Raw genomic sequence first — 25849 nt, 5'->3', positions numbered from 1 at the left:
AGGACAAATAGCACAAGAGCTGTGAGGTTTGTCCCAATGGACCAAGCCTCTGTGTCACTCACAAGCAGGGCTTTGTTGAGACTGCTCTGGTTCCTTTAACCCATTTAATGCCAAAGGGGACCAGAATCGTATTGCTTTGCAATATGTTTCTGACCCCTCTGGCATTAACAGGGTTAAATAAGTTAAATGCCCTCAAATGTGGCTGTTGAACAACAGCCAACAATAAAAAGAAAATGCACAGAACGAAAACTGTGCCCTAAAATATCAGCGGATCGGTTGTTTTTACAACTAATAATTTACTTCGCAGCTACCGGCCGATCACATAATTCACATTACAATCCCGTACCAGTGTTCTGCAGTGAAAAGAATAGGATACGTGGCTTATAAACGCTGTAACTTGCACTGCAGTTTCCTTACATATTTATGAATGAACCCGACTTAAATAAAGAAAGGTGACCTATATGTATTGATATTTTATTTTGCTGTATACAATTGGGCTATATGTGAGCAATGCAAAATATAGGGGGGTTTACATGCAATGCAGATACAAAGGCAACATATATTACATTAACCAGTAGGAGAAGGCTACCCATATAATAAGTTTACTGTCTAATCAGCTGAATGGGAAATTTACAGCGATATCAATACTATAGATGCAATAGAAATATCAATTTACACAAGTGTAGATTGGAAGTGGATGTATTAGTGCAGGGGGGCGCAAGCTGGGGGGGGCGCAAGCTGGGGGGGGGGCGCAGCTGGGGGGGGGGGCACCAGATTTTTCAGGGCGGAGTGGCGGTTGCAGAAGCCCCACACTCTTCCACAAGGCATTTAAATGAAATGCCAGAGGATCACGTGTCACTTACCTTGTCTCCGGCGACGCATCGCCAGGGCAACGTGGCATCACATTACGCCATGGGCTCACGTTACCATGGCAACGTGATGTCGCGGTACTCGGCGGCATCATTTGACGCCGGAGACATGGTAAGGAGGGGGGGGCGGGCAAGGGGGCAGTGCAGACAGGGGGGACGCAGGGGGGAACGTTTGGCACCCCTGTTAATTAGTGTTTATCAGGCTACAGAAATAATTCCTAAGAATGTGGGGTTTTCAACCAAGATGAAAAACACTGAGAAGTGTGTCCCTGGGGCCACTGCAGATCAGAGACAAAGGTGTGCGCCTCCTAAAATACTAACAAATAGAGGGTGTTCACCAGCTAAAAATATCATGATTGGTACAACGCCCAGAATATGGTAAATCAGGGGTGCACACAGTTTTTTTGCTGCGCCCTCCCCCTCTGTGTGCCGGCCCTAGCGCTCGAGCTCCCCCTCTCCAGTGACCTGGCGTCAAATGACGCTGAGGGTCACGTAACCCCAAAGTGTTATTTGACACGCATTACCATGATGATGTTTCACCTGACCCTGCGGCGTCATTTGATGCCGCGTTGTCATGGCGACGTGGCCAAAAGCCGGCTGAATCTCGGTATGTTGAGGTTGCAGAGGCCTCGCACGGTCCCCCAGCATTTAATTTAAATGCCTCGGGGATGAGCGTGGGGCCCCTGCAACCACCCGCGTCCACCTTTCCCCCCCCCAAGAAAAATCCCGCGCCCCCCAGGTTGCCCCCTGCTGTGGTAAATCACTAAGAATAAGGAAAATGTAACAGGATAACATGTTGTTTTGCAAGTGTTAAACGTCAAATGAAGTCACATGTGCATGAGATAATGTTTAGATACTGAGATCATGTTTCTGATAGTGTAGGAAAGCAGGAGGGGCTTCTGGCATTGTGCAGAATCGCTCTGAGTGATATCGCAGAACGCTGATTTGAAACACTTTTCCCGGCTTGTGACCTAGATGGAATATGCCTGCATGGGAAGAAGAATACAGATTGAAGCCGCTGATATGCCAGATTCCTGATTATTGCCAGAGAGACACACAGAAATTACAAAGGAAAAGAAGAGACTTCTGTTCACTTAAGGCTGAGGTTATGCTCGGCGTGATTGTGCTAGCGCGCGCGCTTCAAGCACAAGTTGCCTGATGCCTATGAGACAGCAGCTAGTGCGCACACGATGGCGTGATGGTGCGACCGTGATTTGAAAAGACAAAAAAAAATTTGTCTTTTCAAGCGCGTCACGTGAGCGGTTTAGCCAATGAGATTGAATCAGCTTCGTGACGCCTCCGCCACGCCTCCCCAATCTCCTGCAGCCACGTTCACAGATCACTGGGGCTACAGGAGTGCGCGAGGCTGTGCGCTCCGGCGCGCATGGGCGTGCAGGCAGTATTAGCTTGCCCTAAGAAAGGGGGTGCTCAACTCCAGTCCTCAAGGGGCACTAACAGGTCAGGTTACAGAATATCCACGCTTCAGCACAGGTGGCTCCATCACAGGCTCGGTCAGAGGCTGAGCCTGTGATGGAGCCACCTGTGCTGAAGCAGGTACTGATTGAGCCACCTGTGCTGAAGCTGGAACTCATTGAGCCACCTGCGCTGAAGCAGGTATATCCTGAAAACCTGACCTGTTGGGGGGCGGGGGGTCTTGAGGACTGGAGTTGAGCCCCCCTGCACTAAACAACACACCCGTGCATTAAGCAATTAACTAATGGTGTCCACGGGCCTCTTGCCTGAGCCAGTTTTTATTCTGTATGTTCATATTTGAACAGAAAAACATTACTTCATTTCTTTCAGCCATCTGTCTGTTTGATACATACATAAGAGAAGCCAACAGAACATTGCAGTGACTTTCCTTGTGGTTACAGGAGTCGGGCTGAGCAGTTTGCGTTCTTCAATATAATGTACAGTGGCGAGAAAAAGTTTGCGAACCCCCTTTTGGATTTTCACACATTTCACAAATTTTAAACCTAAAATGTTATAAAATCTTAATCGAAGTCCTAATAATAGATAAAGGTAACCTGATCGAACAAATGACACAAAAACACAATACTATTTCAACATGTATTTATCCACAAATGATTAAACATTCAATACTCATGTATGTATGTATGTATGTACAGTATGTATATCTTTATTTATTTGTGAAAAAGTAAGTAGACCTTTAGGTTCAGTACCTGGTGGCGCCCCCTTGAGCAGCAATAACTTCAACTAAGCGTTTCCTGTAACTGCTGGTCAGTCTCTCACATCGGTTTTGAGGAATTTTAGCCCATTCCTCCTTACAGAACTGCTTCAACTCCGTGATGTTTGAAGGCTTCCTTGCATGGACCGCTCGCTACAGGTCCTGCCACAACATTTCAACAGGGTTTAGGTCCGGACTTTGGCCATTCCATTCTAAAACGCGGAATTTCTTAATCTGCCACCATTCTTTTGTAGATCTGCTTTGCCTCAAAGGCGGACAGCCTGATGGGGATCCCCAAGAGCTGCTCCCCTCTGCACAGGACGAGCGTGCTAAGGGTTAATATTTGCTTGTAATTTGTGGAACGTCAAACCCCACCCACTGGAAAGTTAATGAGCCAAGAGGACACAAAGAACATTGTGTCCACAGCTGCATTGAATCTCAACCACCCCAGTGTACATCTGTGTTGCCCCAAAGGCGGACAGCCTTTGGCGCAGCCGAAGGGCAGCCAAAGGGTTTGAGCCGTTTGCTGCCTTTCGCTGATGTTTGGTGATGTTAAAGTGATGTTAAAGCTGCTCTATTTCAATCTGAAACTCACATGCCCTTTATCCCCTGTACCCAATTTTCCAACTCTATCTGTCTATGAAATGTCTGTGAAGTGACTGTATAACCTCTGTTCTTTTAATCTAACCATGTATTTTTTATAACTCTGTGCCCAGGACATACTTGAAAAAGAGTGGTAACTCTCAATGTATTATTTCCTGGTTAAACATTTTATAAATAAATGTTTAGGATCATTGTCTTGCTGCATTATCCATTTTTGCATCAGCTTCAGCTTATAGATGGATGCTGTGACATTCTCCTCTAGAATATTCTAATACAATACAGAATTCATGGTTGTGTCAATGATGGCAAGATGTCCAGGCAGCAAAGCAGCCCCAAACCATCACACTCCCACCACCCATAGCGGTTGGATTGAGGGTGTTCTGTTCGAATGCAGTTTTTGTTTTTGCCAAACATAACGTTTCTCATTGAGGCCAACATTTTTTACCTTTGACTCGTAAAACATTGTTCCAGAAGTCTTGTGGATAATCTATGTGCTGTTTGGCGAACTTCCGACGGCAGCAATGTTCTTTTTAGAGAGCAGTGGTTTCCTCCTGGCTATCCTTCCATGAACATGCTCCCCCTGGGTTGAGAAAATATCCTTCCATGAACAACATTCTTGTTCAGTCTTTTTCTGTTAGTTCAGTCATGAACACTCGCATTAGCCAAGGCGAGAGTGGCCTGCAGATCCTTGGATGTTATGCTAGGGTTCTTTGTCACTTCGTGGATGATTTGCTGGTTTGTTCTTGGAGAGATTTTGGTAGCACGGCCGCTCCTGGGTAGAGTGACTGTGATCTTGAACTATCTTCATTTGTCTGACAATGGATTGGTGGAGCCCCAAATCCATAGAAAAGGTTTTGTAAAACTTTCTAGACTGTGAGCATCAATAACTGCTTTTCTGAGGTCATCAGGAATTTATTTTGATGTGTTTACACACACCTGTATGGTGAAGACCAAACTCACAAAGTTTCTGATCTTTATATAGGGTGGGGACTACTAAACGCACCCCTGAACATCTACCTATTTATTTAAACACCTGTTTGTAAGTGTATTAGTTCTACTTTAACTGTATATCAAATTGCTTTGCGGAATTACACTACAGGCGGTCCTCGGTTATCCAACGGAATCCGTTCTGGAAGTAGCGTTGGATAGTGAACCCGCTGTAAAGTGAGTCCCATGTTGATCCGTGGCGGTGAGCGTTGGATAACGCATTCAAGCGTCGGATAACGCATTCCGGCGTAGAAAAACGCCCCATAGGGTTGCATTGTAAAGTGTTGGATATGCTATTCGTTGTAAAGTGAAATGTTGGATAGCGAGGACTACCTGTACGTTCCTGTCTCTTCTATCTAAGAGTGCCATATATGTTGCACTATATGTGTAGGATCATCTTAAATGTCTCTCTGCTGGAGCAGCCCCATAAAAGCTAAAGAAGAGTGGTTGTATTTTTCATTGGTATTTTTTATTACATTTATGCACTGTGCACTTTTCCATATATCACATTATTTATTCACTTCTCTATTTTCACTGTATTTTACATATTTATTTAGAAAGTGGTGCTTGCGTCTTCTTTGTTTTTAATCATATGAAAGAGGCATTTTCTTGAGTACTCACTTCATTGTCCATATAAAAAGTTATGTAGCCATTTGTAATACGTATGAGATTTCCTAGCAGTAAAATGTAGGCGTAAATTAAGGGAATTCATTTTATTTGAGCGGCAAGGAGGTGAATCCATCCGCCCGACCGCCCCTGATTTCCACATCATCCCTCCCCCAAACACCCTCCCGCCCCAGAGTGGGGCGGGGGAGCAAAGGGATGGGAGAGATAGGGGGTGGGAAAAGGGAGAGAGGAGATGGGGGAGGGAGATGGTTTCCTAAATGGTTGCTATAGCAACTCAAGGATGCTTAATACATAAACAATCATTAAAAAGGCACAAAGAGTGGGGGAAAGCAGTATTATCTAATACAACATCGGATCTATTTAAAAACAATAGGATTTTGAATGAAATGCTCCTTTAATATAGCATAGCTTTATTAGGCATGCAAGCATAAGGCTCTCTATGCCATTCCAAATGTTGTGTTCGTACAGTTATGGCATCAGAAATGTGGTGACATAAACATTATGTTACATTACATTGAATTAACATTTTTGTCTTAAATTCATACATTGCTCCAACTTGCAGCCTGAGAACATATTAGAGCAGTTCCACATTCCTCTGTACTCCTAAAGGAGTGTTTCTGCCTAGGGCACTTTTTTATTTATTTTATTTTTAGGTAGATATGAAGCAGATCGTCACCGGAGCTTAACCCCATCAATTTCCGCTCCGGGACTCCCTGTATCTCGAGATGCTTACCTCCGTAGCTCACGCCGGTGGCAGCCCCAGATGTATGTATGTATGTATTTCTTTATTTATATAGAGCCATTAATGTACATAGTCCTTCACAGCAGTAATATATAATATATGTGACAATCATATAAATAACAAATAACAGATCATGGGAATAAGTGCTTCAGACATAAAAGTAATATTTAGCAAGAGGAGTCCCTGCTCCGTAGAGCTTACAATCTAATTGGTAGGTAGGAAGAACGTACAGAGACAGTGGGAAGGTGTTCTGGTAAGTGCGTCTGCAAGGGGCCAAGCTTTATGTAACAGGTGTATAGTATTAGTCACAGAGCTACTCATATACTTCGTTAAGTAGGTGTGTTTTAACATGGGTCTTAAATGTGGGTAGAGAGGGTGCTAGTCGGGTATTTAGAGGAAGGGCATTCCAGAGGTGTGGGCCAGTCAGTGAGAAGGGTTTAATGTGGGAGAAGGCTTTAGATACAAAGACATCCTTGAGCGGAACGCAAGAGCCAGGATGGTGCATAGCAATAAATTAGGGCTGAGATGTAAGGAGGGGCAGAGGAGTGTAAAGCTTTAAAAGTGAGGAGGAGAATTTAGTGTGTGATACGAGATTTGATAGGAAGCCAGGAGAGTGATTTCAGGAGGGGAGACGCTGAGACAGATTTGGGAAAGAGTAGAGTGATTCTGGCAGCAGAGTTTAGGATAGATTGTAGGGGAGCCAGGTGAGAGGCAGGAAGGCCGGACTGCAGTAGGTTACAGTAATTGAGGCGGGAGAGAATGAGGGCCTGAGTCAGAGTTTTAGCAGTCGAGCAACAGTGGAAATGGCTTGTCTTTGTAATATTGTGGAGGGAAAAGCAACAGGTTTTAGATACGTTTTGAATGTGAGAGAATGTGATCACGCTACTCGGTGTATGGCAGAACTTCAAACACTAATGTGGAAGGAGGTAGTGGGGCCAGGTTTGGAATGAAATAGGAGGAGCTCTGTTTTTGACATGTTAAGTTTGGCGGAGGGCCATCCAGGATGATATCGCAGAGAGACATTCAGAAACTTTGGTCTGTACAGCAGGTATAAGGTCAGGGGTTGACAAGTACATTTGTGTGTCATCAGCATAGAGGTGATATTTGAACCCAAGAGATGTGATTAGGTCACCTAGAGAGAATGTTTACAGAGAAAAGAGGAGAGGTCCCAGGACAGAGCCCTGGGGTACCCCCACAGAGAGATCGATAGAGGAGGAGGTGTTAGCACAAGAGACACTTAAAGTACAATGGGAGAGGTAAGAGGAGATCCAGAATAGAGCTTTGTTACGAATACCAAGAGTATGGAGAATGTGAAGGAGAAGAGGGTGGTCAACGGTGTCAAATGCTGCATAGAGGTCAAGTAATATGAGCAGAGTGTAATGACCTTTGTCTTTAGCAGCATGGAGGTCGTCAGTTATTTTAGTGAGGGCTGTTTCAGTGGAGTGAGCAAATGGGCAAACAATGTGGTGCCTCAATTCTCCCGTGGCACGAGGGCCAATATGATGCCCTTGACGTCATCCATCACGGCTTCCTATCGGCCCAGTGGCACATTTAAAATGTTGCCGCCCATAGGCACTTACATTTTTGCCACCCGGGGCATCATCTCCTTCGTCCGTCCTCCTCCTTCTGCGTCCAATGACGCTGCAACATCACATGACGGCGCGGCACATGACGGCGCGGCACATGACGGCGCGGCACATGACGGCGCGGCACATGACGGCACGTTTTCATGACAACACGATGTCATGTGGTCATGTTGTCATGGCAATGCGTCGCATGTGACGCCACAATGCTACAGAAGGAGGAAGGCGTGAAGGAGAAGGTAAGGGGGCTGCTTATTGTAGCATAAGGTATGGCTCAGGTTAGAATATGGCCAAGCTGTATTACAACAGATGTAATACAAATTGATTGTGCTATGAAATGAAACCAGCGGGTCATTTAGCCATCTCCCATGTGCCAAACTGGTGCAAATAGTGAAGATTCTAAAGCGGTATTGCACCAGCTTTCCTGCCCGGAACATATCCTCCGAGAGGTGAATGGGCTGTGAAAGATTAAGCAACATCAATTAAAAATAATTTGCAAACTATGTTACAAGTAAAACTCAAATGTATTATATTAAAGAATGGTTCCATGATGGGCATGTTCTGAGCACCAGTGTCTTGGATCCCAGCTGTAGTACTCATTACTCGGTAGAGCTATATAAAGGAAACCCCCCCCATATACAGCAAACTCTTTTCCCAGTGTACTGTGAAAATGCAAACACAAGGTTGGTAGATTTGGCAGGAAAGCGGACTATGTAGCCAGGATGTACTTGAAGACGAGAGGTAACTCTTGTCACGGTGGGATGTAGCCAGCCTCCATTAATAAAGGCAAGATCCGGCTGGCTGTCCCTGGAGCCGTATGTCAAGGGCGGAAGTGTCCGCTCTTGAGGTTAATTCTGTAAATGAATGTATGTGACGGGCAAGAGTAACCAGGCTTCAAAATAAAGGTTAAGCCCCCTGGTTGCCCTTTTGTCCGTGGCAGCTAGCCAGCCAGGGGCCAGGTATATGTACATGTAAAGTTAAAGTGTCCCTGCTTTCCCACTTTCCATGTTCCCTTTACCCCAGACTCATGAAACTTGCTGTGTGTAAGTTTTAGGTGGGATATTTGGGTAATAATGTAATTATTTTATTTGCAGGAGTTTAGGAACCGGAGCTACTGGTAGTACCTTCATTCTACCCGGCGAGCAGGCATGATTTGCCGGTACGCAAGTAGAGTTACACCGGAGCTGTCCCTTGGCTCCCAGACTACTACTTTTCGAGCCCCGATATCCCAGTCCTATATCCAGTACAGTCATGAGTCTCCCCAAGGTCCCCCATGTATTAAAAAATACGTTTTATTTGTTTGATACATTATTATAAGGCTCCAGTCAGTCTGCCAGGGCATCCTATTAAGGTGCCAGCAAGTCTGCATAGAGTCTTTAGTTCAAACGGGACAGGCTGTCCAGAGGTGTGAAAACGTTTGGTGGTTGAGAGAAGGGCGAATGGCCAGGTCCGGACTACAAAGGGCACCCCATGGGTGGGGACACCTTTTGAAGTTTCCAGACTTGGTGGAGCTGGCCCTGTAGGTGGCAATGAGTTAGCCAGGGGGGATGCAGCCATAGAGTTTGCTCTCCCTTTGGCTAAAATCATATTTCCCGTGCACCCGGCTTTTTGAGCCTGCTGGGCACACCTACTCCTTTGATGTCAGCCTGGGACGAGCCCCTCTTTCTATTTATTGTCTGACAGGGAGGAATTCCCACGCTCCAATTGGCTGCTCCTTCTCCCTCCGTTCTGGGGATAGCCCAGCAGAGTGTATATAAGGTGCTGACCAAGAGAGGGAGCCAGTTCATCCAAGTTAACCAATGAGGTGAGTCAATGAAGCTAAGGCGGGCTTTTCAAAGTTGCTCTGTTCGAAATAGCAGAGCAACCAACTTCGTTTTGAAGCCTGAAAAGTTTGCCTCTCAGAGACTAAGTCCCGTCTTTTGCGCCCAAGTTCTCAGAATTGAATGGAGTGGTCGCGTCTAGGAATTGAAGCCGAAAAGAGGACCAGGAGAACCAGGGGTATATCCTGGTCAGGGTAAGCTCATTCAAGCGGGCGCCCTGCACATAGGAAAGCCTAGATTTTTTCCCCAGGCCCCCAGTAAGTGTATTTTTAACTGTTTTTTGTGTATTTCTTCTTGTTGTACGTGGGTTTACCAAAATAAATGCAATTTGTTGTTACTATCTCGTTTTGCCTAATGAATGATCCCGGTAATATATAAATGGTGTAAAAAGTACCTGGCCTCCCGAGACAACTCTCAATGGTTTTTTTTCCTGCTAAAATATTTGATAAATAAATTATACGTGTGCTGTGGAGTGACAACCACCAATTCATTCAGAGATCTTGATGCAAATTAAATAGAAGGAAATATTTTAGACAAAATTCTTCGTTTTCTGATTCATTAAACGTGTCATATAACCTATTAAACATATCAACCTTACCATTGTTCAGTTTGGTTCAACATGAGATTACACATTGTCACGTACGACCCCCTGCTAGCACGCGACCTGCATACGGGACAAGGGTTAATACCGACGCTCGCAAGCGTACCCACTCTTCACCCACTCAGGGGTCCCTCAAATGGGTTGTATCTCTCCTCAAGCCGTCCCAATATACCACCGCCACGAACAGTACACAAGTGAGCACGTGACTTTAGATATGCAACCAGGGTTAATACACAAGGCTACTCTAGCAACCCCCCTTTCTCCTCCGCAAGGAACCAGCGAGTTAGTATTAACCCCTACTCAATTGCACATCATATCTATCCACTACCACCACCTGAGGTTATGCAGATATGATAAAAGATCTTAGACTAAAATATCCGCTAGGGCCTCAGGTCCCTGTTTATTACAGGAAAAACTATGCACTCTAACACACAATCAGTTGTAGTAACATGTGCCCGAATTTAGCAAGTTATTCTCTCCAGCGTGTACAAAGTTCATTCAGAGCCCAAAGCATTACTTATTAAATGTTTTAATATATATAAAAATACAGTGCTTGAATTACAGAAAAGGTATTACAAAATAGACATACAATTACAATATAAGGCAGAACAGCTTCTTAAAATAAAAGGGGTAAAACAGAAAATCCTATAAAGTAAATTACCACATGCTATGGACTTTTCCCAGAGAGGCGCTGGTTCAGAAGATGAGGTCTGCCATGCTATCCAAGCATGCCCCTGGTCAGATCTGCTGTTTTACAACCTGGCCCAGACTTACGTGCAATTCTTTCTTAGGGCACCTTCATGAGCCCACCCCTTCTACAACATACCTTGAAGCTGTTCTCCCTCAACCCTGTCTGAAGACCTTGATTAATTCTATTGACACCTTGAGTGGGCCATCCACATGGACACCCCTCCCCAAGTAAATCCATTTGAAATTCAGAGCAGTTCAAAGAAACAGTTCTGACCTGTTTCAGACTCAGCATTTTGTATTTTTCTTAAAAGTGTAGCTCATTAGCCCCTTAAGCACCAGAGGGATTAAAAATAACCAATATCTCATGACATTATCATGACACACATTCGTAGAATTAAGGTTCAAAAGTATTAATACTAAACATGCAGCATTGACGAACATCATAGGCTGAGAATCCATGTCCACTGAGCTCCAAATCCACTCGCCATCCTGCCCTCACCTGGCTGAGCGTATTTGGTACTAGGGAGCCAGGCGAATGAAGGGCTGAGCCATTTAACAATGATGGGAACACAGTCAGTGTGCAGCAGCTGCAGATTGTCACTGGACAGATATCTGGTCCTAAACTGAACCTTGCACGTGCAGGTCACAGATCAGTAAATTACTCTATCGCAAACAGGACAATACGTCCTTCTAGAGTACCAAATGGGATGATTTAGTCTATTTATTAGGTTCTTAAAAACATTTGTCTAACAATGAGTAATGTGCTGTAGTTTATCTGTGACTCATGGAGGCTGATAATCTGACCCTTTGTTTAAGTGACACACTCCTCTTTACTGAGGACCCAGCAGTGACAGACAGTGCAATCACAAACCCAAGTGCCACAGCACCAGATACAGATAATGAACAATAAATATTATATTTCTTCTCAAATCGTGTTGTTTTAAAGCAACAATTCAACTGATTAGCCCTATTCTGAAATGAAATCCGCAGGATATCTCTGGGCACGGATCTGGAAGACCCCAAAAGAAAGACCCAAGAAACAAAAAAGTGGATTTTCCATTTTTGACAACAAAACTTTTTAATAAGTTACTGCGGATATCCTGAAATAGGATCTTGTAGCTGTCAGTCCAGATAATATTGTGCAAATATGAATTAGTACTTAATAAGTAGGTGATACCTTTTTATTTGGACTGACAGAATAAGTTTTAATATATGTTAAAGACATGTTCTCTTCCTGAGTTAAGACCTACAAATGATACCTACTCCATACAAAAGTCAGTGTGATTAAAGACAAGGTGGGTGGGGAAAGGGTCATTGAACAAACTGGAAATTGAGATGGCTCAGTGAGTAAAGATGCTGACTCTGTGGTCAACGACACTGAGTTTGGGGGAACCTGGTTCAATTCCCAGTGTCAGCTTTTTGTGACCTTGGGCAAGTCACTTTATTTCCTTGTGCCTCAGATTGTAATCTCACCTGGAACTGTGTCTGTAAATGTTCCTTTATTATACTGTAATTGTGAAGCATTTTGAGTTTCATTAGGAGAAAAGCGCAATAAAGTTATTATTAATAAAATAGATTATTGCTGTAAAAGACAGAAGTGAGAGATACAAAGAGACAAGTGGGGTCTCAACCCAAAGGAAAGATATTTCCCCCATCAATTAACAGCAAAATGTAAGCAACAGATATCCAGCCGCCCCCTGTGCAATATATTTCAATAATCAGGCGACATTTAATGGAATAAAAAGGTAAGTGTCGGAAATTGCAGTAGCCCAGGCATTATATGGTCACGTTTCTAAACTTGGAAATAAAGAAGAATAAAAGATGTCGTTTGATATCAATGGGAAAGTATACTCTAACAAGATTGTGCTGACAGCATGGCTTTATAATATAATAATAGCTGAATATCGGTCATGTAATTCCTGTTGGTTTTACTTTACACCAGGAACAGCAACTTGTTTTTATGCTTTAAGTTTCCCTATTTAGACATAAGAGACGTGAGTGTTGCCTCAAATATTTAGGACCGCCTGATCCTCCTGTATTGTGGATTGCCGTCATGTGGTTCAGAAAAAAAATGGCATGGAACTATATTGTGTTTCTTGATCATTTTGGGATTACAATTTGCTTCCAGAATCCTGCCCTGGGTGAGCCTGATTGGCTGTGTCAGCGACTTCCCAGGCACAAGGCAGACATTCCGACAGCATCACTGGCTCCATACAATGAGTAATTGCTCACTCTCTCAGGCTTGATGAAGGGAGGTTAGGTCCCGAAATCTTGCCAATGTAAATTCTGCTATTGGCACACACGGTTTGCCCTAGATTACTGTGGCATGTTGTTTTAACTTCAACTGGGACACAAAAAAAAAGCATTCGATCACTTCCTATACCCAATAGGTCTTCAGGCCACATGTTATTAAAGGGGTCGGGCCTTCCTAGGGCAAAAGTAAGCTAAGGACTGCAGTATGTTTAAAAGGTTAAATGTATCCGATGGACATCTTTACCACCACAAAAAAAAACATAGTAAACAAATGCTTTGAGGGTTTTATCTTTTGGTGGTAAGACTATTTGCAAGTAATCAAGCATTATAAAAAGAGGGCGCATTGAATTGATAAGTTGTTTAAAAAAAAAAAAAATATATATATATATATATATATATATATATATATATATACACACACACACACATATATCTGTTACATTACAGTACATTTAACTGCCCCTTTAAGGAATTTTGGTTTGTGGGAATAGTATGGTTAACCCATCTGTTCTTCAAACCCTTGTAAGAAAAACCTGCCTGAAAGCCAAAAGAAACACAAATCATTCATCAACAGTTTAGCACAAATAAAATACAAAATACATATAAAACAGTCCAAAGTGCGGCCATTTAATTCTAACCTTTCCATAACAATGACCTCATTCAGTGATGAAGAGGAATCCGATGTATTCCTGCCCATGAACACATAGCCCACACCACGGGTTACATAAAGTATACTTTATTTCAAGATGATACGCAGTGCAGAAGTCACACACAGCAGCGGAAGAGGCTAATGCTTGCTGTAAGCAGAGTGCTTCCATTGCTAGCGAGCTCCGACTGCCACGGTCTTCCTGCAAGCCTGGGCAATGCTCAACAGCATCAAGCTAATCAGGAACATTGAAAGCCCAATGACCAGAGATTCTGCCAGAGTGTAAACCCGCTCTGGCTTGTAGTTGATGTTAGGGAATGTCACTTGAAATTTCCCGGCAAGTTTGTGGTTTACGTAGCATTTGTAAATCCCGGCGTCAGACTTGTTGAGGACAGGAATGAATAAGCTCCCGCCCCCGGTGGCGTTATCCAGGCTGTATGAGATGATCTTGAGTAGCTGTTGTAAGTGAGTGACAGAATTATTGGCATGCTCCCAGTACACAGGTCTGTAAAGAAAAAGAATCGAGGTCATTGCGAGATATATTAAAGCCAGGGGTGGCCAACTCCCGTCCTCTAGGGCCACCAACAGGTCAGGTTTTCAGGATATCCCTGCTTCAGCACAGGTGGCTTAAATCAGTGCTCAGTCATGACTGAGCCACCTGTGCTGAAGCAGGGACATCCTGAAAACCTGACCTGTTGGTGGCCCTTGAGAACTGGAGTTGGGCCCTTGTATTTTTATTTTTGTGGCCAATTTAACTGACATTGACTATACATATTCCATACGGATGTAAATCAATTGATGTGTGGTTAAAACATCCAGTATGTGATGGACACAGACATTATTACATTTCAGTTATATTATTTAAAGAACCATTCAAATGCTCAGCGAAAGAACACTCTTTTTTATGCTGTTTTCACCAGTGGTTTTTACTAAGGAACGTCTTGGAGTCCATATAACGTGAAACGTTTTTAATTGATACAGTATCTATGTTTGAAAAAGGTGATGATTAAAGTGCACTTTTGGGAAATCGGGCACGCTCAAGGTCTACCGCCCTAAGCATAACAAACATTTCCAAAGCCTCCATAATTCAGTTTAACATCTTGTAGTAAATATTTTTAACATTACTGACAAAATAGTTTTCATAAAGTGACCCAATAAACAGAGATAATGTAGCGTCGCTTAATAACCTCTAGAAATGGCAACTGCATCTTATATAAAGGAAGGTATAAGTGATATGAACAAAAATAATATGCCTGGGTAAGAAGAAGACAAAACATATTTTCCTTCAATGCCATGAATTCCATATGGTGAGCTTTACGTGAAAACCATGAGTTCAGTATAACACAAACTTAATGTGACTAGTAGCCAAGAACCATGACAAAGGGTATGTGAGCATGCAGGCCACACATACAATGAGTAACATTGCACTCTGGGTGGTGTTTTGGTGGTATAGGCGTATCAGTGGGCCAAGCTGATGGATATGGGTGTGTAGTAGCTGCATAACCACTGGCGGATTCGTTGTAGAAGTTATACAGAAACATGGAGACTGGCGCAAGAGAAGAACGTGGGCATCCCTGTAAAGTCTTAAACCCTATGCGATCTCTTGTTTTCCCGATGTAGGATATCGTTATAGCTTTTGCACAAATAATGGCAGAATGACAGAATACTACAGAGAAATACACAATAGTCATAACATCCAGTCTACTTGAGCAGAAAAGATATCTTTACCTGTAGATGGAAGAGGTGGGGCATTTAAGCAAGGCATCGGCATGGAGATGTGTGTGATAGTTGTCTAGTAGCAGAAAATGAGCGTTGTTGGGATCTTCTTTCACAGATAGAAGTTCATCACAGCTTACATTACACATTTCTATCCGGAGTTCAGGCCCGTGAGTAAGCGGGACTTGCTTGAAAGTTGTGTTCAGTAATCCACATGGTACAGGCTCCTCCTCAGGGGTAATCTTAGCATAGCAAAAACCAACCTTCTTCCTTTCCCCTTGTACCCCGCACCTGTCACAAGGCTGCCAGTCAGTCCACACAGTAAACATTTCCACTGTGCCCTTCTCTCCAAGGTCAATGGTAGTGTTGGCCTGCTCCTTCTGCCCTAAACTTGCATGGGAAATGTGAATCTGTTTTGCATCTTGAAAATCTATTTCATAATAGGCCAAGATCTTCTCTCCGGCTTTGCAGGTGTAGATTCCAGTGTCCTCTACACTTGGGAGCTTGATTTTTAAGTCTCCCAAAATAAGTTTAGATTTTAGCATTATGTCGAATGGTTTCAACTTGAGATCAACGACAGAGCCATTGCTTTGGATGAAAGTAACTGGCTGTGCATCGGGTTCATAAACATCAAGATACTGCCAATAAATACTGGCATGTTCAGGTTTGTTTTCACATTTTAAGGTGATTGGGTTGTGGGATGCAAACGCTGTTCTACAAAGTCTATGAGACAAACAGGACAGTGTTACACCTTCCTCATCACCAACAAAAATAACGGGCTGAATGAAAGAGAACAAACTAACGAGGACTACGGCTTGAGATAATTGAAACATGAATACTTCAAAAGATACTTGCAGTTCAGTTCCTAAACCCTATAGGACAGGTTGTGTGTTGTAGTGTGCATGTTGATAAATGGTGATTGTCCTTCCACTGCCATGGTAAACACAACTTGTAGAACTGATGATGTCATAAAAACCTTTACATCCTCTGGAATGTGCTCTGTGATATTTAGAACACTTGGGGCTGATCTAATATAACTCAAAGTGGCCAATTGAATGATTGCATCTGCCCGTCTCTGGAGACAATTACCTTTCCAGAAAACAAAATGTTAAAACGCTGCGTACACACACAATGTAGGTGTGTAAGGAGAAAATCTTAAGCTACAATTGTGAACAAAGCATGAAAAATAAGTGTTGTAAGACCAGATTTGATTGTAGTAGGAGTCATATGATTCCTATCATTCTCCGCTCAGTCACATTCATACGCTTGCAAAGTCCTTTTGGTTGTTTTTTCTGCACCACACAGATGCGACCCACTGCTTCAGCTCTCTCTTAGAGGTTTATTCAATAAGTCCCAAAGTGGCCAATGGTGGAAAATTCACATTGAATGAGAGTTTTAGGCCGATCCTAAAATACCTACACAGGCTCCGTACCAAATCTCCCATTTCCTTCTCCTGTCCTGCTCTTTAATATACTGCTCAGATTGTGAGCTCTCCGGTGCATGGAATACCACTTACATTCACCCTATTCAACATCATGTCAGTCATCTTCACAGTGCTGGGGCAGATTTCAGCCCCATTGATATGAATGGATCTGAATTCTTCCCCATCATGAAGATGACGGCTTCACAGCATATTGAGCAGGGGCTTTAACTTGTAATGTTTTTTTTATTTCCCCATTTACAAGTAAGTATACAGATGTGTACAACGCTGCATATACAGTACTTTCAGTGTTATATAAAAATAGATAATCCTTAAAATAATAATAATTATTATTATTAGCTATAAAGGCTTCTGATCAGTTACTAATTTAACCCCTCCATACTTCTTCCCCAAAACTACAGCTGCTTCTCCAAAACCATAGTGTGACTTTATATTACCCCAATTCACAGATTACCAACATAGTTTCAATAATTAATTAGTGTCATCCTTTAAATTCCCCCAACTTGCTTTAACAACAATCAGGAGAGTCCAATCTGCAGCAGCAACCCCCATCTATGTCCCTTGTTTCACCCATCTATATATTCTGGGCAGAATGTGGAGGGAAGGGAGCAGTGATAACATATTAAAAAGTGATATGCCCCTTTTATTCTAACAAAAGTGTCACGTACGGCACACCTGTGAGCATGTGACCTGCATATGGGACAAGGGTTAATACACAGATCTGTAGCTGTCCCACTATTCACCTTCGCAAAGGTCCCTCAAATTAACAATATCTCCCTCAATCTGTCCCCATATATAATCTGTCTCGAACAGCACACACGTGACTTATATATGCAACCTGGGTTAATACACACGGCTACTCTAGCCAACTCGCATTTCTCCTCCGCAAGGTACTTTTAACGAGTTAATATTAACCCCTCGCTCAATTGCAATCATATCTATCTTCTGTCACCACCCAAGAAAAATGCAAAACTTGTCATTAATATATATCTGCCATGGTCTCGAGTCCCTGTTTATTATAGAAAAAACTATGCACTTAACACACAAAAAAATGTTTTGTAGCAAAATGTGTCCGAAAATGTAAATTACTCTCTGTGGCTACACTACAGAGCGTGCCACAGTTCATTCAGAGCCTAAAAGCATTACTTATTAAATGTTTTAATATATATAAAAATACAGTGCATAGATTACAGAAAAGGGATTATATGAACATACAATTACAATAAATGCAGAACAGTTTCTTAAAATAAAAGGATAAAACAAAGAAAGAAATCCCAATACATACGTTACCATATGTCATAGGTCTTCCCCTCGACTGCCACCCTCCACCCCCCAATGCAATTTAAAGACACCCCCCCCAATGCATATTAAAAAGACCCCCACCCTCCCAATACATATTAAAAAGACCCCACTCCCCCAATACATATTAAGAAGACCCCCACCTCCCCAATACATATTTAAAAACACTGCCACCTCCCCAAAATATATTAAAAAGACCCCCACCTCCCAATACATATAAAAGACCCCCAACACCCCAATACATATAAAAAAGACCCCAAATACATATAAAAAGACCCCCCAAATACATATTAAAAAGACCCCCCCAATACATATTAAAAAGACCCCCACCTCCCCAATACATATTTTTTAAAAGCCCACTCCCCAATACATATAAAAAAAGATTCCCACCCCTTCCCCCAATAAATACTAAAAATGATGATGATGATCAGGCCGGGTCCAGTGGATGTGGAAGCCCAGCCGCTGGCACTGCAAGTTGGGCTCGACCTCGGGCCAGGCCCGGCTGATGGTGATCTCACGGCCGGACCCCGACTCTCCCCTCAACAGCAGCCTGCATGCCTCTATCCCTGTCCCACGCGAGCTTCCAACAGGCCTCCGTTATCATGCCATCGCGCGCCGGAAGCCGAGAGCGCTGACGTCAGAGCGCTTCTGTCGCGGACGTCAGATAGGCCCGTCGGCGTAGGACAGAGGGATAGCCATGCAGGCTGCTGCTAAAGGAGAGCCGGGCCCGGCCGCGAGAGGACAAGCAGACGTACCTGGCCAGAGGTCGGGCCCAACTTGCAGTACCTGCCGGATGGGCTCCCCCCGACTCACCAGGCCCGGGACGCCAATCTCGGCATACCCACCCTGTTGGCGGCCCTGCCCCCTCCCATCCATGCACATACTTCCTTCTACTTCCCCCCCTTCCCCCCCCCCCCCCCCCCCCACACACACACAATTTGCCGGGTGGCTACTTCTTATATTTCTCTTGGGCCGAACAATGTCAGATAAATAACAGCATCAATGTTATCATAGATAGTTCTGTTAGTGACATCATGATTACTGCTATTTAAATAAAGTATAACAAACATTTGATTCCATGTACTAACAAAATAACTTAACGTAAAATACAATGTAAAATACAATACAATTATGACATAGCTACAACATATTCCGTGATTGTTTTTCACTTATATTATCTTTTGGAGCTCATCTTAATATCCAACCCTTTCATTTATCCTGTTGGTGACAATGTATCCATGCTGTCCATATTTCCTGAAACATATCTACTGTACAGTCATGAATTGTGTGTGCTCTCTTCTCCATCACCATTAGCTCCCATACCCTTTCCGTCCATTCTCCCACTGGTGGTGGGTGGCCTGTTTCCAGAATGCAGCTCTGGTTCCCCTTGCAGCTGGTATTAAGTATAAAATGAGCGATTTATTTCAGGGGTAATCTGGAATTCCATCTTTATTTAGTAAAAGAACAGAACTAAAGCGAAGATGTAGAAATCTTTATTTCGGCCTATGTGCCATACAAGAATAATGCAAGATGGCCAAAGACACGTCCCCGCGCGTTTTGTGACCTACGGCAATTTATCATTCTTAATATGATTTTGTTATTTAGTGGTATTTACTGTTATTGTTTTTAATTTATTGTGATTTATGTTTTATGGTTTGCATATGTAATTAGAATGGAGTTTATGACGGCCCTGGTGCATGATGGGTTCACTTTTGTCTGTTACAGATATGCTTAAATGTAGTTAATTTTGCTGTGAACATGATACAGAGTGGAAAGTTACTGTTAGTATGAGAAGCTCCTTCGAGATGTGTGGGAGTCCCCTGGGAGCGGCCTCCCCCCCTCGCCTTCTTAACCGGCTGAATTCCTGGATGTATTCTCTGATACATTTGTACAGCACAGAAATGTGCCAGACTCACGACTGTGGCAGAGCTGTTAGTATACTCAGGACTGCGCGCAGTACAAATGAGATCACAGAATAACCACTATTGACCAGGCAGTTCATCTTAACCGATGATGGCGGTCCCCTGGTTGTTGATGACATCATGAGCCCGAGTGCCATGGAATGCTGAAATATATCCAAAGCTCCCCCGAGCCGAATCTTCGCAGATAATCACAGGAGAACGGATCGATCTGCAATTTAGCTAATTACGTATCACTGTGTGGATTGTATTGATGCACATAATAAGGGAATTCATTTATTTCTTTTTTTCAATGGCAGCTTGGACAGCTGCTTTATGAAAGGCCTTCCTACCTCTCACCTGTCTCCCCTACAATCTATCCTAAACACTGCTGCCAGAATCACTCTACTCTTTCCTAAATCTGTCTCAGCGTCTCCCCTGCTGAAATCCCTCTCCTGGCTTCCGATTAAATCGCGTATCTCACACTCAATTCTACTGCTCACGTTTAAAGCTTTACATTCTTCTGCCCCTCATTACATCTCAGCCCTAATTTCTCGCTATGCACCATCACGACTCTTGCGTTCTTCTCAAGGATGTCTTCTTTCTACCCCCTTTGTATCTAAAGCCCTCTCCCGCCTTAAACCTTTCTCACTTTCTGCCCCACACCTCTGGATTGCCCTTCCCCTCAATACCCGACTAGCCCCCTCGCTATCCACCTTTAAGACACATCTGCTTAAAGAAGCATATGAGTAGCACTGGATAATCATGGACACATGACACAAAGCTTGGCCCCCTGCAGACGCACTTACTAGTATTCCCTCCTACTGTCTCTGTACGTTCTCCCTACCTACCAATTAGATTGTAAGCTCCTCGGAGCAGGGACTCCTTCCTTAATGTTACTTTTACAGTATGTCTGAAGCACTTATTCCCATGATCTGTTATTTATATTTGTTATTTATATGACATGTATTACTACTGTGAAGCGCTATGTACATTTTATGGCGCTATACCAATAAAGACATACATACATACATACAAATGTTAGGACAGCATCCATGTTGATGTTAGCTTACGATCACCAACATCCATGGGGAAAGGTAGACACGTGTTAAGCAATGTGCTTTTATTGCAACAGGATGTAACAAATGCTGCGTTTCTGACCAGTCATTCTCCTTTTCCTAGAGTCAAACAAATGCTGCCCGGTCTGAGAATCTAAACTTCTCCGGCTAAGACTCTATGTGAAACTTTCTCCTCTGAACTAAGACGTCCATTCTTTCTTCTCTTTGCAGCATCAAAGCGACGTCACAACCACACGATTGCTTCCCAGGCACTCCGGTGCCGTTCGTCATCTAAATGCTAAGGGGTTAATCCATAGGGACACACGACGTGATCTGCTCTCAAAAACAAGCACTTCTTGGGCACGACCAGGGTTGCCACCACTCCGGGTTTCGCACGGAGACTACGGGTTTTGGCCTCGTATCTCCGGGCTACGGGTTTACCTGGTAAACCTCCGGGTGGTGGCAACAATGGGCGGACGGGAAGGCGGGCGGCGGAGACACAGCATGCTCCGGTATCTTCCACCTGCAACTGTACTCAATATGGCCGCGCGGAGTCTAATGGCGCCCCGTTGCCATGCCAGCGAAAACCGCAACGTGACGTAACCGCGTCAAGTGACGGCCTTTGGCATGACGAGACGCTACGTGATGTCACGACGTCGCGTAGCGCCGCCACGTGTTACCATGGCAACTTGACGCCATGTGCCGCCGCGCCACCATATTGAGAAGAGTTGCAGTGGGAAGATGCCGGCAGGATGTCGCTTATAGGTAAGAGCAGTTGAAAAAAAAATAATAATAATTCTCCGGGTTGGCCTCCATTAGTAGGTGGCAACCCGGGGCATGCCATAGCCACAAAGTCATAGCCCCGCAGTGCCAGGCCCCATGAGGTAGAGAGCACCCAAAGGGTTAATATGCAACCTTGCAAACTCCAACCGCTGCCTTTCCTGCAGAGCCTTAGCGCAAGATACACTCACTCCAGATTACAACAACAAATGGTTCATGGGTGAGAGGAATGCAAATGACCGCTTATCAGCAGTGTGCTGTGGGAATGACCAGCCCCTACCCCCGTAACAGGCTGAGGTTTCGGGGAAGTGTGCGCATGCGCATTGCACATTCTGTGGCGCTGAGCCAGGAGACCAGGGCAGGGCTTATGCTTACCTGGGCGAAACCATTCCCCGATAAAAGTTATAAGAGAGGGGTTTTCCTTTTGCCCAACCGCTTCCATTTCCCCAAACTAGGCGCGTTACACGCGGCCAGGTAAAACACAACAAGAAGTAGTTAGCACACAGAGAGAGAAATAACTTTTCGTCGTTCGCCCCCCGTAACGCGTAGCGGACGTTTCTCACGGCGATTGCTCCCCCACCTCTCCTCTCCACTTTCCTCAGTACGGCCCGCGGTACCTGGGGGTGACGGTTGGTCTCGCGCCCAGCAGCAGCAGAGAGATGCGTCTCGCGCGGGGGTCTCGCGCCATGGGGGCCCCGCGCTCCTCGCTCATCACCTTGCTCTGGCTCCTTCTCCTCTCAGGTAATGCGCGGGGCTCCTCTGCGGCGGCAAGGCGCATGGCGGCGAGTAGGGAGGGGGCTGTTAGTGGTCACAGAGTCGGATGGGGCGGGGAAGTGTTGCTCTATTCAGCGCCGAAGTGTTGCCCTATTCAGCGCCGAAGGGGTTAACTGGTTAAAATGGCCGAGTGATTAATTAAAATGGGGTCAGGCACCTCGGAGCTGGGTTACCTCTTAATACTGCCCGGAGGGAGCCTGCCGACGCGTGTGCAGAAACCATTACTGCTACATTGTGTTGTATGTCTTTATTTATATAGCGCCATTCATGTACATAGCGCCATTCATGTACATCCAACGTGAATATAACCTAACTCCGGGGTGCCTCGCTAGTTACACCGCTTGCTCTTTCATTGGGTTAACATGGAGTTAAGTTTAATATTATCCCCCCAATCCTCCCGAGCGTCCCGCAGAGGGTGAGGGGGGAGGCTTTGTTATCTCAGTAATGAGTAACACTCCCGTGGGGCTGTTTATTTCCTGTGGGATTGTTCAGGGAGGAGGAGGGAAGGGGACTCGGTGGCAGGTGAATGGGATCCCTCATTGGGCCTTCATGGCTGCAGTGAAATTACAGGAAGGAGCTGTTCCTGATCTCACACACACACCTGGGAGCCGCCCTCCCTTGTAGTGGGATATGAGCTCTGCAGCAACATCACTTGCTCCAGCTCACTGAGCGTTGTTGTTGTAAGGCCTCGTCCAGGGTGAGAAGAGGCGCGCTGGCACTCCAGCGCTGCGCCCTGCTCGGCCGGGAGATTCCTGGCCGGCTAGGTGCGTGCGTGCGTCTGGGGGCGTGGCCTCTACGTCACGAAGCTGGTTCGCACCTCATTGGGTTAACCGCTCACGTGACGCGCTTGCGAGCGGCAAAATTCAAAATGGCTCGCTCGGCAAGTGGCTTAGCGCCGAAACATGCGCGCCTGCTCAGCGCCACCCTGGGCGAGCCCTTTGGCTCAGATTATACTGCTGCAATGCGTGTGCGCATCTATCTGTGAAGTCGCAGAGCGACATGTGCACAAGCACATTCTTCAGCGCAACTGCAGGCTGAAATCTGTTTTTTTTGATTGGGCGGCTGCGTCACGTGACCAGAAATCAAATGTGGGGACATGCTTCAACTGTCGCCCGCATTGCAGTAGCCAGCGGCGCAACCGTCGCGGTTGGTATAAGCGTTTTGAGGGGATGCATAGTAGTTGTTTTGGCGGTACGCATGTTATCCTGCATAATCACGGCCTAAGGCCCCAGCAGGAAGCATTTGGGTAGCTCCGCCGACTGATGCCATGCATCTCGTATGCATTTACTGTGACCCCTTGTGTACGCACTTGCCAGAACACCCACCTACGGTCTCTAAGTATATAGCTTTATGCATATCACAGCATCCATGTACACGGCGCTTCACAGCAGTAACAGACGTGGCATAATATAACGGGAGCGCAAACTTTTGGAGTTGCGGCTCCCGAGGTGCTCGCGCCCCCCATATTTTTTTAACTGGCGTCAAATGATGTCGTGGGTGGTGTCGCATGACCCCGTTGCCATGGTGACAGGTGTCAAATGACCCCGTGGGTCATGTCACATTGCCCCGCCGCATTGCCATGGTGACGCGGCACAACAAGGCTACTGAATCCCGGTAAAGTAGGTTAGAGGCCTCGCGTGATCCCCCGGTTGCACACCCCTGATATCAGACATAATGGAATACGCTCTTCAGACATGAAAGTAACAATAGGAAGGAGTCCCTGCCTGAAGAGCTTACTAAAGTAAGCCCTCTCTACTTACCACATAGATTGTAACCTTTTTGGGGCAAGACGCCTTTTACAACTTTATAACATCTGTTGATACAGGAGCTACATGCTCTTGAATTATAGAAAACTAGAATAATGTTATTATTTATATAAGAAATACTCTGGAAATATTCATCCAAAATTGGAAAAAAATACTTGCATTTTTCTTGGTTTTGAGTTTAACGTCTAAACAAATAAGAAATGTCTAAAAGAAAATATTAATTAGGCTTAATAGCTGAAAATCTATGTAATTAAATGTACAGTATTGTAATCTGGTAAAGTCTATTATAATGGTACCAATTTTTAAACCTAAGACCCGAGTATTTGTCCCAAAATAAAACGCCACTGAAAAATGTTGCGTTCTGTAGCCTGGAAACTGTTAGTGCTGTTGCTTTAGACATGAATACATCGGTTACAGGAACGGTGACAGTTGCCAAGTGAAGAAGCTGAAATATGTCAAAACAGTGGTGTGTGTGTGTGTGTGTGTGTGTGTGTGTGTGTGTGTGTGTGTGTGTGTGTGTGTGTGTGTGTGTGTGTGTGTGTGTGTGTGTGTGTGTTAGGCAAAAGGTGACACGTGTGCTCCTTTCCATGTAATTTCCCAGAATCCCTTGCTGCAGTGGAAGCACTGTATGATTAGGTGATAATGGTTGAAAAGGCTGGGTTGCAGACCTGTCTTACGTCGCACATATAGTGCCAGCATCGCGACGCGTGACGTCACCCGTTGCCGTCGCCGCTAGCGAAAGTTGTATTTTGCTTTGCGGCGGCGCGGGCGACCAGGCCATTGATTGGTTATGGGGCTGGCACATGAGGCGACAGCCCCTGAAAAATCAAATATTCCCGGCTTCAAAAAATCGCTTACTATAAGCGCACGCGGCGGCGACAATGCATTTGTTTTTGGGCAACATCGCGTTGCCGGCACTATAAGCGCGGACTTAGACGTGAATGTGCTCACAAGTGATATTCTCGTGTGTGTATATATGTGTGTGTATATATATTAGACCATACCATACCGGTTGCAACACGACATCAAGGGACAGCACGCATGTAAGTAAATCATAAATTTTCTATATTTGTGTCTGCTATCAAATATAGAAAATGTATGATTTACTTACCTGCGTGCTGTCCCTTGATGTCGTGTTGCAACCGGTATTGTATGGTCTGTTATTGCTTTATGGGATAAGCACCAAAACTTATTTACTTGCAAATGGTGTGCCGGCTGTGCATTGGATTCTATCTATATATATCCCCTAGTGAACTCTCTCTGCTACAATATTACAGATCTTTTGCCTTTCATACCATCTTAGGACTTTACAACAAGGACATTATTTCATGACGATCTGCAAGTATATACTATGATTTTTTCATTTCATTAGTGGTGATCGCAGGTTATTTATTTGTTTCCTTTACATATCTCAGGAGTTGAATATTTTTTCCCCCTGAGTAGCAATATTCTGTTTTTATTATATATTTATTTAGGACTACAGTATTGCTTTGACATCTTGTATTTCT

At 44.5% G+C, this 25849-nt stretch overlaps 2 protein-coding genes across 3 annotated transcripts in view; one reads left to right on the top strand and one right to left on the bottom strand.

Moving 5' to 3' along the window:
- Positions 1-13683: 13683 nt before the first annotated feature.
- On the bottom strand, positions 13684-16092 carry FAM187B (family with sequence similarity 187 member B). The gene is made up of 2 exons (XM_075606259.1): positions 15338-16092; positions 13684-14114 (listed from the first exon to the last, which is right to left on the bottom strand). The coding sequence occupies exons 1-2, from the start codon at positions 15868-15870 to the stop codon at positions 13784-13786; spliced, it is 864 nt and encodes a 287-aa protein (XP_075462374.1). The 5' UTR covers positions 15871-16092; the 3' UTR covers positions 13684-13783.
- A 6090-nt stretch (positions 16093-22182) lies between these two features.
- LSR (lipolysis stimulated lipoprotein receptor) overlaps positions 22183-25849 on the top strand; it is a 43893-nt gene continuing 40226 nt past the window's right edge. Inside the window, exon 1 of one of the 2 annotated variants that reach the window (XM_075606257.1) lies at positions 22183-22542. In XM_075606257.1, coding sequence (XP_075462372.1) covers positions 22461-22542 — 82 coding nt within the window. In that variant the 5' untranslated portion in view covers positions 22183-22460. The remainder of the gene's footprint in view (positions 22543-25849) is intronic. The other variant, XM_075606258.1, reaches the window with a different exon arrangement.

This window comes from Ascaphus truei, chromosome 6 (genome assembly GCF_040206685.1).
Source record: "Ascaphus truei isolate aAscTru1 chromosome 6, aAscTru1.hap1, whole genome shotgun sequence".
NCBI lineage: Eukaryota > Metazoa > Chordata > Amphibia > Anura > Ascaphidae > Ascaphus > Ascaphus truei.
This window is presented reverse-complemented; position numbering and strand designations above follow the sequence as displayed.